General features: G+C 36.2%; 1 protein-coding gene across 1 annotated transcript in view; it reads left to right on the plus strand.

Moving 5' to 3' along the window:
* Positions 1 to 17197, plus strand: part of TACR3 (tachykinin receptor 3) — a 38330-nt gene that overhangs the window by 15983 nt on the left and 5150 nt on the right. Inside the window, exon 4 of the mRNA XM_066549013.1 lies at positions 16859 to 17055. Coding sequence (XP_066405110.1) covers positions 16859 to 17055 — 197 coding nt within the window. The remainder of the gene's footprint in view (positions 1 to 16858; positions 17056 to 17197) is intronic.

Consider the following 17197-nt stretch of genomic DNA (forward strand, 5'->3'; position numbering starts at 1 on the left):
TGAGATAAGCACTGATCAGCCTGCTTGTAATATATAAATCAGATTTTTAAACAATAACTTTATTGTGAGAAATACAAACAAGTTTTCCCAGATATTTTCTTTCAATCTCTTTCACTGTAGGTATTGCTTAAACTAACTAGACTTGAGATTGCTTATGAACTATTCGACTATCTCCAGTTCAGTTTTCCTAATGTTGCAGTGCAATGAAGGTTTCTTTCCTACAACATTCTTTTTCTTAACCTAACTTTTCTTATTTAGTAAGACAGCCTTCTACATTTTTATTTCTGACACAATTTTTTATACTAAAATGTATTTAACCTTTCAGACTTGAAAAAATGGTACCCTAATACAAATTTCTAATTCACAATGTTGAGCACATTTTCAGTTGCTCAGTTTGCTTCCTGTTGCTATATGTTTGAACAGTGGAATACAGTGGAATATGCTACTGGGCTGCAGCAACAGCAGAGTGGGGCATATTGGGTCCTGAGAGAACACGAGATCTCCTTCAAATTCTGGAGAACACTAACATTTTCATTTCTTTCAGGACACTGCAGAAATCACTTTCTGTAACAGACACATCTTGCAAAAGCAAATGTGGAAGGGAAATTATTAAATTATTGCAGAACCAGGACATGCCAGAACTTCAGGACCTGTTATCATAATGACTAAGTAAAATAATCATCTTGTGACATAGAAACTAGAGGTCTCTGAAGACCAAATCTGGCTTTTACTATATGAAACAGAGAGCCCAATTAAATCCCTTGAATACCTTAAAAACAGCACCTGTTTAGAATTCTAAATATATACAAGAGACAAGGAAAAACATCCCTAATTAAAGGATTTTAAATGTGAGAGTAGAGATGCATACCTTCAAGACATGCAACAAGGGAATTAAATTATGTGCAGATATATTATAACTGCATCAGTGACTTTATGGGTAGAGCTCCATGAGAGCACTTTAGCTACACTGCTGTGCTCTCCAACAGGATTTATGAAATAACTGGTATTTGGAAAGATGAATCATAATTGGTTATTCATGGAGAGGAACTAACAGACTGGAATCCAAATAACGCCATAACTCAGCCTGCCTCTCATAACAGAGCTAGTGCTTTGCCCCTTTCAGGCAAAGAAATAATCTGCTTCTCTTGCTATTTAGTATATAGGTATCAAGACATATGGAAAATCTATGCACTTATAATGAAGGAGAAATATAAAATGCTGACTGTTTCATATCAGGCAATGTTACAGCACACAAAGGTGTCTGATTAGGGTTGTTTGAAATAGTATTTAATATTAAGAAGGTAGTGAACAGTTCATGCAAGACCTTTAAAAGAAACAATGTTTGCCAGCAAAAGATTTGAACAACTTGACAAAGTTGTTAGTACTTCAACAGATAGTCTCATCACTTCATATATATGATTGGGCAATCCTGAAAGCATCATTAAGGGATGAAGGATTCAAAGAATTTCACACTGCACACTGTAGGATGGACAATACAGTCATGCTTAGTATCTGTAAGGTCAAAGACCAAATATTTAGAAATTCAGGACTGGATGAAACTACAAAACCCTTTTTTTTTTTTTTTTTCCCTTGACACACAGCTCAAATATCTCAGGGACTGTCCCATTCAAATCTGCCTGGTATCAGTCTTTTGAACTTCTGAACATTTGCTACATGCGGGGACTTTGCAGCCATTATCCCTTCTTCTTAAAGCTCCTGGCATGAGACTGACTAATGTCCAGCTGAACATCATCTCTTCTCCTGCAATTCCTATTTTCATAATATGGAATTATAGTCTCAATGGTGTCACACATAACAAGTTTGTACAAGTGTCTCATAATATTACTATAAGATTTGCTAGGCCAAAATGTTCTTTATTGTTCTTTTCTGTTCTTTTCTGCAAATCCTTGCTCTCAGATGTCGTCTCCACACCCTGCTTTTGCTATCTAAAAAGTTCCAATCATTCTTTCAGTTTTACTTAAACCATAAGAAGGAATAATTATGTACTGCAAGTAAAATCATTTAGTATTGTTTTTATCAAGAGGTACAATTCTGATACAACAGTTTGCTGAAAAAAGAACGTTTATCTCATCAGAAGATGCTATTGTCAGGCCACAATGGGAAGATACAGAGCAGCAGAAAATGCTCTCCTTAACTTTTGTATTTCCTTTACTGTTCTCCTTTTACTTATGACTGTTACTTTGTGATAGTATGTCACCAGGCATTTTTTCAGTAATTTTCATTCCTCCACACTTATACTTCTGCATTTTCTGCTTCTCCTAACACAGCTTGAGGTGTCATCTCAATTTATTTTAGCAATGAAGATTGATTAAAAGATGCATTGTTTCAATGTATTTCTTTTTCTCAACTTTGAATATAAAATGAGAAAAAAGTCCCATATGCTTGCTTTTCACAGCCTCTGTGAGAACTCCTATATGAACACTTCACACATATTTCTCTGGTTTGTTCTTTTTTTCTTTCCCCTCCTTTTCATAGATTTAGAGAAAGTCCAAGGAAGGGCAGCTAAAAATGATCAAAGGACTTATGAAGTGATTAAAATGGCCTGCACTTTTTAGTTTGGAGATGAGGAGGCCAAGGGACAAGATGTCAGCGTTTAGAGAAAGGTAGTGGATAAAGTGACTGAAGAACTGTTGATCACCAAATCCTGAAACGCAAGAACTAATAGGAGAGGAGCACAAGGCTGGTAGAAGAGAGAGCACTTTAAGAAAGCGTAATTTAAAAGTCATTAAAGGGCATCTGAGAGGTTCTTCTGCCAGATGCTTATGATCTCACAGATTTCAGAAAGGTTTTAGAAAAATTACAAGCAATAAATTCATAAATCATAGAGTTGGAAAAGGTTGGAAAAAACCTCCAAGATCAACGAGTCCAACCTCTGACTGGTCTCCACTGTCAACCAGACCACAACACTAAGTGCCATGTCCATTCATTTCTTGAACACTCTCAGATATAGTGACTCCACCACGTCCCTGGGCAGCCTTTTCCAATGGCTGACAACCCTCTCAATGAAGAAATCCTTCCTGATGTCCAAAATTTCTCCCTAATGTCCAAGTAGATACTGAAAGGAATGGATCAGAGATGCACTCCTCTTTAATACAATCCTGGGTGCTGGGACAGTATCGGGAAAATAGAAGATGGAAAATTGCCAGGTTCATGGGGTAAACAGCACCTTCTACTGCCTCTGAGACAGAACAGTAGGATAGATGTGCAGCTGTCTGATTCAGAAGGAACTGTCCTATGTCTTTAGGCTCCTGTTTTTACATATCAGTGTAGCCATAAAAATACTCCTGACTTCTCACTGGCTTTCAGTGCCACTAAAAATGCAGGTTTTCCTTTTTTATTTCCTTATCACATATGAATAAATTACATGAAAACACATTAATATGTATTTTATACCACACTTTACAAAGAGAAGCCCTAGTTAGAAATAATGATACTTTTGCTGGCAGTAAAAGGTAGCCAAACAGGTCAGACCAGAAAAAAAGAAGATTAATTGCTTCTCTATGGAGTAATTTATTGTGGAGAAGAGGCAGGAAAAAAGAGAAAAGGAAAAAAAAACAAAAAAAAACAAGAAGTCAAAGCCTAAAACATTGCGGTACGGCATCAAAACTCTTGAAATACTGAATTAATTATGGGCTGACAGATTTGACAAAACAAGACTCTACTCATAATATAAAGCTTATTCAAAATAAATTGGTGATGAAATATTACACTATGAACTCACAGATCAGATGATAGCCAATAATTAACTCTAAAATCAGAGATCCTTCTAGTTAACAAGCAACCACTAAGCCTAGACAGACAGACTAGGGTTAGATATTGCTCCATTCATAAAAACTTTTGTGAAAGTTTGCATCCAGCCATGTGAAACAAAATGTTTTGATACTCTGGGTCCAATGGTTTTTCTTGCATGTGACTTCCTACACCATCTTGAAACTTCACTTTTATCCTACATATTTGTTCAAACTTCTTTAAGGTTGGAAAGTAATTGCTTCCTCATGGGACTGCATAAAGACATGGTAAGTTTAAAATCTTCAGTCAGTTATTTAAAACCAGTTATTTAAGCAACCCATCTTCTGGCTTATCCCAGCATGGGAACCAGCACTGTAGTCTCCACTACCTTATATTTATATGCCATTTTCAAAATGACATAGGAAATAGAAGTTTAATACAGCAGGAAGTAAATATAATTTGATTATCCTAAATTCAATTAAATCCCCCTCTGCAGTCAACTACTCTACACAAATTTGTACTACAGATTTCAAGGGAAAGCCCAATCTTGACAGCTGATGCCCTTATATACACTGAAACATCACCTGTGACTAGTTTTTAAAAGTCAGACAGTAAGAAACACAATTTTATGGTCTTTTTTCAGGTAATGGTTTACCAAGGCTGCACATATGTCCAAATATTCACTAGACATGTTTAGGTGTGCAAAGAGAAGCAAATCCTAGAACACCCTGTATGTACAGTGAAGGCATCTTCACCCTACATACAGTCTAGGACTACAGATCACCCAAACCTGCCATGCAACAGCAGTCTGCTGAAGAGAACTTACATTGCCATGGTGCCTTCCTCATCATTTATTTATTCATGGGACACGAGTGTTTCCACCTTGAAGATTCATTTGTGCTTGTGCACCCAGGCAGGAATGACTGCCATGGTGGGCAGACACACCTCTTCCCTTTAGCTGATCTTACATTTCTGCAAGTGATATGTGAAACAACCTACCCATCCCGTTGTAGGGTAATGAGGTGCAGAAGCTCAATTGGCCAGGAATACTGTGCATCTCCTGCCAAAAATAGGGGGCTGTATAATTTTTTGGTCCATCGATACACATCTTCTGTAAATGTGTCTTCTCTTTGACTTTGCAGAAAGTACAAAACAGACTAAATAAATACTAGAAGAGAGCTAACATAGAACATTAAGCTGGAGAAATAAATGCTATTTTAAGAAGAGGTGATCTCACTGATCTAACAGTCATAGCACTATGGCTTATATTGTAATGTGTGAGTGGCTGTATGGCTTGACTAGCTGAAATTTCATACAGCTACAGTTAAATTATCATTTATCCAAAATGTTGATGCACTGTGAGCACTTTGCTGGCCAAAGCTCTATCGTGATTGAAAGCCACAGGTGTACTTGAGTGCAGCCACATTGACAAATTTAGCAATCATTGTTCAGCACATTCAAAAAGAAAAAAAGCTTAGTAATATGAGGTTGAAGAACAACTCGCTCCAGCTAGCACCACTTTTGGGCACTCCACTGCTCTGTTATCAGCCAACAGTCAATAGAAACAGAGATGCTTTTTAAAGACTGCAGTCCTTACATAGAAATGTCCCAAATTAATTCCTCAGGCAACTGAGGGTGTAACAAAAATACCAAAGTGGCAGCTTATGCTCATACATTGTGTTTCCCCTAAGCAAAATACAAAGTGACCAAAAAGTTTCTGAGGTGATTAGTCTGACTTTATGATTTCATACTTTTAAGTCAGTCTCCTCTGAGGTTATAATCACGCAGTCATGTATGTCAGATTTTGTGAAGCTACTCTCAAAATTAAATGTTTTTGAAGATTTTCATATCAATGAGTCATGGAAAGTTTTGTGTTTGACAATGTCACATTTCTTACTTAACATAAGGAAAAAGAAAACAGGAAGAAGGAATTCTCAGATGGTTTTAAAGGCTCTTTAGGAAACAAATTCATCCCTTGTTTGCCAGACACTGGAAGATGTCGAACTGTGCTGTCCAGTGCTTTCTCCACTTATTCACTGAGCATCAGTTTGTGTTCTTTCAATGGTAAAACATTAAATGAAAACAGAACAGGAACCAGCCCTCAGGCCTGTCACCACAAAAAACTCTTAGAGAAATCCTTTGATATCATCTTAAACCTCCATCTTGTAAAAATCTCACAAACCATAGAGTTCAGTTTTCCAGGCTAAATATCTTTATAGACAGCTCTATGCCGTTATTTTCAGTTAGCTTAATTAATTACTTAACATCCCTCTCTGGTGTCATGTTTACAGATGTTTTTATGTCCATTTCTTCTCTCAGTCTTTGTTTACATTTGTTACATAAATGAAACTAGTGCTTCTGATCTTCTTTTATATAACATCTTTATGCAACAAGTGACCAAAACCAGACAATGAATGCCAGCAATGTAGTGTCACCATGGTCGTGCACAGGGGTAACTCCCTGTTCTCTACTGAGAATGCCTCATCTGGAACATCCTAATATTTCATTTTTTTCCTTTCATGAAATGGATGACTTGGTCTTGCTATAATGAGTCAATAACATTTGTCTCCTCCTCTTTTGTTCACAACAGGCAAACAAATTCACAGCAGATAATTTTATCAGTCCTTAATTGAGCAAATCCCAGAATTTTGCTGAGTATGATCATAGCTGTGAAAGTACAGTGTAAAACAACCCATCAAAACTAGCACAGTACCAGTCCTGCAGTTCCTATCTGCTCTGTGATATCTGTCACTGCCACCACCCCACCTAGGGACACAATCACTACTGGTACCATGCAAAGTATATGAACAGCACTGTGAAACTTCATTTCTGCTCCCACAGTTCTTCCACCTCACAGTTCCTTCTCACTTCTGCAGCAGCACAGTTGCTCAGAAGTGTCTTGTCATCAAATTTATCAGTATGCCTTTATTTTGCTGTACAAAACTCCTAATACATTAAATTAGGTAGATCTCAAGATTGATACTTAGAGAATATACCCCAGATCAGAGAGAGATTAGTATGAAATACTCTCAATAATTATTTTTTTCTCTCAACTACCTTTCCAGTGGAAAGTGTTTCCCAAATGAAGCTCAGTAGTGAAATGTAACAGGTAAAATTACTTATAAACATTAATAATTAAGACAGGTTTCCTCTCATTCTGCTTCAGGGCACCTCTCACTACGATATCCTTAACTCTGACTATTCACAGGAAGTATGAAATAGCCTTCTTAATACGGTAGATGCAAACCAATCCTAAAGAAGCTAAGCCTGACTTCACAAAGTGCTACACACGCCTAAAATTGGGTTTGTAACAATGTAGATGGACTAAGCTACACGAGGAGATGTGACATGCTTCCCACAGAGCACAGATGCTTATCCTGCCTGCTGCCCTTCTCCATGGCTCTGCAAGTGTGAGCCAGGACTGGTCATTAACAAGGTTATTGAACACAACTGCAAATGTTAGTGCTCCACCAACATTTTGAGGAGTTGTTCCACAATCATAAAGATAAATACCCTGCCAGACTCACCAGATTGCTATTAACAGTAAAGTCAAAGTCTCTATTTGCAAGTAATTCTATTGCCGTCAAAAGTTTGCAGAATAGGACTTTTTTTAAAGCTTATTTTCTCTAAGTTTAAGAAAAACTTGAAAAGGGTAAGGAGGGTCAGAAAATCACATTAATATCTTTCTGGTGAAAATACTTGCAGAGTAAGATAGCTGTTACTATTTTGATCAGTAATATATTCCCATAGCTATCAAAAATCTCCACAAGAATACAGAATACTAACATGAAAGCCTGATTTAGGCTCTTCATTTACAATTAAGTTCTTGCACAGTCATCACATTAATTACAATGTATGACCCCCTCCCTAAACACATACACACAAAAGAGGCACCTTTTTTTTTCCATTAGGATGAGGCAGAATAATCAATAATATTTGGTTTTTAAGTTTTAAAAAGTTCTGTAAACTCTTTCTATTACCAAGTATATGGACTGAAAACCCACTGAAAATGTAGGGAATGAGCAAAGTAATTATTAATGTTGTGAATCATAATTTCTATTTCACAGTCTCACTCTTCAAATGCTTAGAAATTGCCTAGGGAAAAATTGGGGCATAAGGTAGAGGAGAATTACTGTCATTGCATGTTAAACACAAAATATTTTTTACAGTGCTGTTTTATGGTCTTAGAATTTCAGAAAAAAAAGGATTCACCTGTTCTCCTTTTCAAGTTTTTTTTTTCCTAGCAATTTGTTCTCTTTTTAATGATCTGCCCATAACTTTGAACAAGATTTCCTACTGAGGTAGAAATAAAATCAGACATCCTCCTGCTCATTCTCTGAACATTACTGACACAGTGAAATATAACAAAATTATTGGAATTATTGCTCTTCTCTGCTCTCTATCTCCAAATAGCTACAGAACACTCAGCAGCAGTATCAGCTTCCATTCATTGCCTCAAGGTCCTAAAACTCAGCTAAGACCTGTGAACAAACACATCTTTCCACACCCATCGTCCATGCTTCAAGCAGCAATCACAGAGAAGTAAAAGCAGAGTAAATACTAAAAATGGCTTTATACTGTGCATAAGCCTTGCCAGTTTACATATTTACTGACAAAGTTTTCTGGTCAATACTTTTTCTATAGAACAGCTGGCAACATCTCCAGGTCAGGGGCAGATTTAAGAGACTGGTTCTGCATGGTCAGTGATTAGGCTCAAAATTGTGCACTTACAGTTGCTGTGATGTTTCTCATTAGTTTTATATTTTCCATCACTATTGGCAGAAAATTTATGTGAACTATAAAGTCTAGGCACAGTCCTAGGGCAAAAATTTCTGCTTACTAGTGCCTCATATATTTAAGAATGGAAGTAACACTGGGTTAACAGAAAAAAATTTCAACAGTGCTTCACTCCAATGTCAGTGAGCTCAGTGTGTTTTCAAATGCATTGCTGAATTCAACGATACATGTTTGTTAATAATAAAACCAAGATACCTACGAGAAAGAGAAATGAAAGCCAAGTATCTCTTTTTCAACATTCAGATTTTCAACATGGAGATTATGATCTTCATTTTTCAAATATGGAATTGGGCTTTTTAAGATAGACTTAACTTCTTCTTTGCAGTTCTCCCCAAGTTCAAGCTTGGGACCTGACCCTCCAGACCAATAACCTTAAAATCCCACATTCAGGACAAAGTGTGTTCTTTCAGTTATACATAAGAATATAACTTATATTTCACCAGCATATAAACAAACCTTGGAAACTTCAAAAGGTCTTTTATTGTATCATCTAATCTGCAGTCAAAGTTATCCCATTACATTTGCTAAATTATGATCACATGAATATTCCTGTGTATACATGGGTGCATAAAAACACATTTGTGAATATATATATATATATATATACACACACACATACACATATACAGAGAGAGAGTGCACAAGAAGCCACTTCCTCATCAAATCCCTGTAGGGAAGTCATGAACAAATTAATTTTAGCATGAGTTTTCAGTCTGCTGAGCTTTCCAGAACACTGCCAAGCATCTGTGTGGTGGAAAGCCCAGGAAATCTGATGCAGATCACTCATTTTGGAGGACTGCAGAGCCAAGACCTGTATATTCAGCAGAACATAACTGCAGTTCCAGTACTACACCCACACACTTTGGCATTCATTACAGGATGCTCTTCATGTCAAAACAAAGTGTAACTTCAGCACAGGTTTTTTCTGAGTTAAAGCAGAAATCTACACACCTCCACACAGAGGGGTGTCTATGTTATGTCTATTAATGCCTTCTCCAAACAAATCTAATCCTTTAACTCAAGAATATAATTCTTTAGAATTAATAATTCTGTACTGCAACCTATTCAAAGCACCTTTATTTAATTACTCATTTTCTGGGGTGGATAGAAGTAATTTATTTCCCTAGGTTTTAAAGCAGGTTTCCTAGGAAACAGTTTCAACCACCATGGCATGGGTCAGCTTATACTTTATTCCACAAATTGGAATACCACAGGAGTATCAAACCAGTGCAATTATGACCAATGTGTTGACCACTATGGCCAAGCATGTGGATACTTTAATACTTGAAGGACTGCTTGTCTGTACCAAAATAAATGCTTGTCAAGATAATGACACTCCTGATACTCTTCACCAATGATTGACCAGAGCACGTACCACTTTTTATTGACCAAGTATTTCCAAAATATTCTGTATGGAGTTACAAGTCTACTTCTAATAAATTCACAACCTTGTACAGTCATTTGAAGAATGACAAAAATAAACTAGGTGCATGAAATTCAAAATATAAACCTCAATATCTCTGACATTACCAGTTTCATTTGAAGTCAATTTAAATGAAAATGGACTGGGGAACAATATTAAAATTTTTTGCCCTTTTTTTTTCTTAGGTGGTAATAAAAGTTTTTTCTTCAGACTTCGAAAGAGAAGATGCTATTACCATTGCAAATGCATAATTAGGATGGCAACTAAAAAATAGCTTTAACTGTGTTTTTCTGTAACAGAATTTTGCCAGGCAATTTAAATAAGTACAGTTCAGGAATAATTCATAGTTATTTTCTTATCAACAGAAAAGAGAAGAGGTTTTTCAAACTATGTAGGAAACAATCTGCATTACTTCTCATTATTTTCTTGTGCCAAAATTCTAAAGAAATATGGTAAACATTCAAATGGCTTCTAATTATATAAATCACTTATTTAATTACCCTAGGTGAATAAGGTGGAAATAAAATAATTCAAACAGTAGTCTTTCCATATGAAACAAGAGTCTGTGCTCCTATTGTGAAGATAACAAAAGGTACCCATTTCATTTTAGGTTCAGGAGGACAGGTTTCATTATAAGGAGCCCACATAAAGTAAAACACAAGTAGGATGGTATGCAACTTTTGCATAATTCATTGGCATAATTCATCATAGCATTAGTTGGTTATTGCAGTGTCCAATACATAAGAATAATTTTCAAAAGAGAACATTCACTAGTACCATTCCTTCAGAAGTCTTACATGGAAAATTAAACATTGAGCCTACAATGAGGATTAAAGGTTCCAGAAAACTTTCAGAATTGTGTCAAAGTGGACTTGAGAATTAACTACCCCATTAGCAAAAAAAAAAAAAGATACGATTATTTTATTTCCCCCCACACCAAATCGCATATTTGGTTGGAGGCAGGGAAATGAATTCTGCCCCATCATTCACTCCCAGTAAAGAAGGAAAGTATTGTAAAATAAGTGGTGGTATGAATCTTAAGCACAAAAGCACTCAATCAGCTTTTCCACTTTTTTCCAAGAACTAGATCTCAGGTGGATAATCATGCCCAATAATGCCAATCCCACAACAACCACTCAGAGTCATTTTCTAAAGAACATAAACTTCTTATGCCACTCAATGCTTAAGACCAAGACAATGATACAAGGCCACCTACCTTTACTTGCTGTCTAGCTTACAGAAATCTCTCTTAGGTTGAGTAGCAGACATTAGCATATTGCCTAACACCCAACAATCTCTTGTGAGAAACTGAGACATCTCTTCTTAGATAAAGTAACACAACTTGTGGAAACTTTTCCTCCTTGCCCCCAGTCAGATGCTTGTAAAATCACACATTCTCAAGGAAAATAAAACTCTGAGCAAAATATTTACCTCTTCTTTGCAATGGAACAGATATTTCTTGACATGCTAAGAGAAACTCAAAATCACTGTCAAACCTGTGTTCTATGAAGCTTTGGGGGAAAATAATTTAAACCAGTAGTAGCTAAGACCATTCATAAAAAATGTCACAATTGCTTTGGTTTGAGGGGAGTCCCACACTGGGGAATTTGGAAGAAAGCAAACTAATTAAAAACTACTTCACTCTAGACAAGAATATATTTTTGAACTTTTGAGCTTAACTAAAAAGTAAATGGTTATGAATTCTGTTTGCAACAAGGGATTATGCAAATTGAAATTAAAAACAGTTTCTTTATTTCAAGTAACTGAGAAAAACAGATGGAAAACATAAGTCAGAAGACTAAAAGTATCTGGAGCATTGGAATTGGCAAATACCTTACCTGGCCGAAAGACTTCCAAGCGTTCTCATACTTTCTCCTCCTAAATGTGCATCTCTTTCAACTATTGATAATCCATCCTTTCCTATGGGCTGAAAGAATACAGAAAATCCCTGAGTGAGTCAAAGCACTTGGTACCTCAGAAGTCAGCTCCATCTCTGTACTGTTGCCAGCAGAATTATCTTTGAATCCTAAATTTCTTGCAGAAGGGAGATAGTTTACTCCAAATAAGCATCATGGAGAAGAAAAGGCATATTGGTGTTCCTTTCTCTCTGGTGCCTCATGCATAAGTGCAATGTATGTCCCCAGGACTGGGAAGTGGATTTACTGGCTGCATTCTAACGTGCTGGGAGAAACACTTTGTGAAATGTTAGTGTGGTATTTTACATCTCCCAAGAGTACAGGGCCAAAGTTATGACTCCAGGGATTATCTGTGAACTACGTTTAAGCAGTGTTCATGAATAAATAACATCCAGGAGAAGGTAAACAAAGGCATTCTTACACTCCATGGGTTCTTAAATCATTTGCTTCTTGTTCATATCTGCATAACACCCAGGAGTAAAAGTTCTGAAAGTAATTGTTCTGTGTGGCATAAGTGGAAATAAAATCAAAAGCCAAATTCCTGTACTTGTACAAGCAGCAGTATCAAAGATGACTTAGAAAGGCAATAAGGAGCTGCAGAGAAGATTGAAAAGGAAATGATTGCAGGGTCCAAGTCTTAGGTATTGCTGGCAATTCATTGCCTTGCAAGGTGAATTGCTGTATTCCTCCAGCAGCAACTGAGTCTCTCAGAACAGTATATGTTATTCCCAATCTTTCAAGGGCTGCTCTCAATGCTACATCTTAAACCAGACTACTCTTCTAGCTATTCTTCATGCAAAATAAAAACAGTATGGAAAAATAAATGTACTTGCTGGTTTTTCTAAGTGCAGCAGAATCTATTAGTTCCTTTTCACTTTTACTGTTCCAAATGTTTCACAGCAAAGGCAAACTTGCAAACTCCAATTCCAATGAACTTACATCGGTTTTGCTCTTTTATATACATTTTTTTCTCATTACATTCATTAATGAAAGAATGCTTCTTACTCAGAAAGGATTTAGGGAATGGATAAAGACCAGAAAGCACATAAATTAACTTTTTCTAGACATAGTTTTTCTTAGACATAGGCAGCAGTGCATCAGTGTCAGCAGAACTGGTTGATGAAAACCAATGTACAAAAATACATACTTTGATTTTACATTTACAAATCGAGCCTCAAGACTTGCATGAAGGTTGCACAACTGGGAGACTCAGTACAACTCATTTAACAAAAGTATTGCCTAGAACAAAAGTATTGCCTAGAAAAAATCCTCTTTCCTCCAGTCATGCTGCCAACAATATACATAGAGGGAGATTGAACAGAACACCAGGAGAAAATGGTGCCACTGGGATAAAAGATTTTGACTGCAATTCACATTTTGGAAAGCTCCATGGTGAAATGGTGGCAGGAACAGAGCTACATTTTAAGCTAAGTAACTGAATTCAGTAATTTTCTTGCTTTAGAAATGTTTCCTAATGCACAAGAGAAAACCTTTCTAATGAATCCAATGCAACTCAGAACAGAAGGAAAAGCAACTGAAAAACACTAATATCTCAAAAAGCGAAACAGAACAAACCTATTAAAAAGAGATTTTTTTATTTTTTTTTTCAGTCACAGGTTTAAGTAGTCAAAAAACAACTGAAGGTTTTTATATTCTGCAGCTGGACCTGTAAAGTGTCACTGGGGTTTCTTAATGAAACACCACAGTGTACTGGGAAAAGACAATCAAGTTTTTGTGGTAAATTCATACTGGGCGTGTTTAATTTACTTTCTCTGTTGGTTTACAGGCACTTGTTCATCAGAATTTATTCCAAGTAATCTCAAGGTGCCCTGGGTTTAAAGACCTTGAAGTCACTTTCTGTTCATAGTTATTGATATAATCAAGAAATTAAACTTTATACTGCAAAGACCAACATTACAGACAAGAACTGCAGCTATAAAATGCAAGGTATGGCCTTGCAGTGTGTGCCTCTCTCTGAAAGGGAAAAGGACATTGAGAATAATCTCCCTCCTTCTCCTGATTCTTTTTTTTCCCCTCCATTTTTGCCAACACATAGTCATTCTTAGATGATGAAATGAGAACAGACTAGGTCTTTTTGATTCCTCTCACAATTTTTGCATTTGACTTCAAATTTAACCTTAATAGCCTTCTGTTTCCAACAATTTTACCCCACACAGACTTACAACATATCACTTACCTTCTCCTAGGAAATATGTCAATAAGTGCACTGTACTATATAAATACTTAAAATGACATGCAAACCTGAATGATTAAGAATGTAATGTGCTTCACTGTCTGTCATTCAAGTGACTCGTTACTTCACAAATTAAATCAAACACTTATGTCCATCTAAAATCATCTGTAGCCTGTTATCTAGTTTGACTATTTGCTTCAGAAATTTCTGCTTTCAGAAGGATGATGACTTAATATTTAATCATGGATTTCCAGAGAGAAACAGCAGCAAGAAAGCCTTATACGAATCTTACTCTTTTAAACTATGAGTATTTTGTTTTATTCTCCGGGGGTGATTTGGCATTTTTCATTTCAAAACTTAAAACATTCAAAATTAGAACTGAATTGCCTGAAATTGTGACAAGAAAAATTTTGGATTTTCTTTGCAGGGTAAAAGTTAGTTTGGGATTTCTGGTCCCTTGAAGAAAATCTGAAATGTTGTATTTAATAGTAATTTAAACTGAAACTTCATTCCTTCAAAGTTAATTTGTGCAGCAGCTGAAATCTAAAAGCTGGTTTTCGTACAGCTTGTGGTTTATTAGCTTTAGGAAACCTGTAAGTAGACTCTAGAAGCACTGCTTGCCTTTGCCCTTCAATATCTCACAGAAAACTAGACATTTGGATGTCAGAAAAAAGACAAACAACTTTCTTTTGGAAAAAAATTTACATAATTGAGTATACCAAACAGGCAACATGGACTCATTCTGTGATTTCTAGCATCTCTGGGGCATGAGTGACACAGATTAAGCTACAACAGATTAAGCTCAATGAGATTAAGCTACATTTGTTGCTGGGATGCCCTACTGTTTTGGTTCTCAAGCACTGCACAGATGAACTGTAAACTGTAAATACAGATTGACCTATTTACACTCTGAAAATTTGGACACAAAATCCTTTCATTCAGTACCTATGATATCCCAGTGATGACTAATTCTAGGAACAATTTCACATGCACAGCTGGATCTGCAAGGCCTGCTAATTAAATATCAAGATAAATAAGGAAGACTCTCAAGTGTTCTGAAATTACAGAAGTCCTGAAAGGTGCTGAAGTAACACTTATCATTCCTGACAGATCTATAAAAACACAACAAGCAAAGGGCACCTGTAAATCAATGACAGGGAGTTTAAGTAACATGGTAAAACTACAGAATTAAGACTTCTATCTATACAATGTGTACAAGGCAGAGGTGTAAGTCCCCAGCAGAACAGTGGAAGTTATGTCGAAAGCAATGAAATAGCAATGCCATTTAATGATAGACTGATTTGACAACACATTTTTATGCATCACTTCACATACATAGTTTAGTCCCGAAATTTCTGTCCACATAAAATCATAACCTTTTCCCCCCTACCCCATAAATCACATATATAGTCCCATAAACTTCTATATATGCCTAGATGCAGATACACAGACATACCTGTGAAAGGTAAAAGTGATACCATGTTGCGTGTGTTGCCTTCCTTCATAAAACTGATCTTCCTACTCACAGGCTGATGTATAGTTAACTGGTGAAAAGTGCTTTAAAAGAACCAACTATTATAAATGTTTTATATTTAGCCAGATGCCTCTTTTTTTGCCTTTAAATGATGATCAGTGCATATATATAACAATAAGCATTCTTATAAGCAAAATCTTGCACATTACAGTCCCATCCAGCAAGAAAGATTGTTAATTGGTGCCAGCTATTAAATGAAAAATTGCTTTATGCTTCCCATAGGAAGATGTAATGCGAGTTAAGGAGGATACCATAACATTTTTATACGCAAAATTATTTAATCATGTTAGTTGGAATTTTATAAAAGCATTAACCAAAGACATGTAAGTATGGCAAATTTCAGCTCTTTGGATTTTTCCCTTGGTAAAACTAGAAACAGTATGAAATGGAACTTTGTACAGAGGAAAATACAGGAACTGTTCATAGAGATCCCTGTTATTCTTCAGTATTCACAAGTACAAATGAACAAGAGACTTCCCAGCATGGATCTATCATGTCTAGTTCCATTTCAGCTACAAAAAGAAAACCTGTGGTGAAAACATGTGACACATTGTGCTGAAAATGGTAGCTGGACTAGTATTTGACATAGCTGAAAAGAGAAGTATGGGAGTGAAAATTTTACGTGAGTTGCAAGTTTTCCTCGTGTTTGGAGCACAAAGCAGAGCCCCTCTTCATCTGTGCTCACTGGAGCACAAATTTGTGCTCACTGTGGCAGCTAACAGATGTTGCAATGCCCGCAGAAAACAACAAATAAGGATCACCAGGCAAGGGAATTGTTAGGCTCTGAAATTACACAGGATGCTGCAGTTGCTCATTTCCTACAACCTAGAGATATTCAAATCACATCTAAAAACTGGGGACAAGAAATAGACTTGCAGATCACAATAAAAATAGACAGCAAGGTCAATAAAGGCCAAAATGAGGTGTCTGAATAAAACATTCTGTAACCTTATGACATGGTTAGATGTAGAGAAAAGAAGTGATATTTTAGATAGCCAAATACATTACTTGCAAAAATCAATACAAATAATGTCAGGAAAGGTTTTCTTGCTATTTTTCTTCAGAAAAAGAGGATCTCCAGTCAAGAAGAAAATAATAGACTCAGATTAAAATGAAAAACTATATAAAAGCATATTCACCTTTCCTTTGACCAACTTTAAAAATTAATTACAAGAAAATTATTAATGGATGTCGAAATGCTAGCCCGAACTAAAAAGGCTTAATACCATTTTTACTTCTTTCAGGTGGTAAAAATGATGATTGTGGTTGTGCTGACATTTGCCGTCTGCTGGCTGCCCTACCACATTTACTTCATAGTCACTGGGATCTACCAACAATTAAACCGGTGGAAATACATTCAGCAAATCTATTTAGCCAGCTTTTGGCTTGCCATGAGCTCTACAATGTACAATCCCATTATCTACTGCTGTCTTAATAAGAGGTAAGAGTTGGTTATGAAATGAGGTGCATAACTTCACCAAGAACATAAACTGCTTAAATGGAAAAAAGACACAGAATTTTCACTTAAATAGATTCCAGTTACTGGGGAAAAAACAAAATGAAAAAAAAAAAAAACCCTTTCT

The sequence above is a fragment of the Molothrus aeneus genome, chromosome 4, assembly GCF_037042795.1.
Source record: "Molothrus aeneus isolate 106 chromosome 4, BPBGC_Maene_1.0, whole genome shotgun sequence".
Taxonomy (NCBI): Eukaryota; Metazoa; Chordata; class Aves; order Passeriformes; family Icteridae; genus Molothrus; species Molothrus aeneus.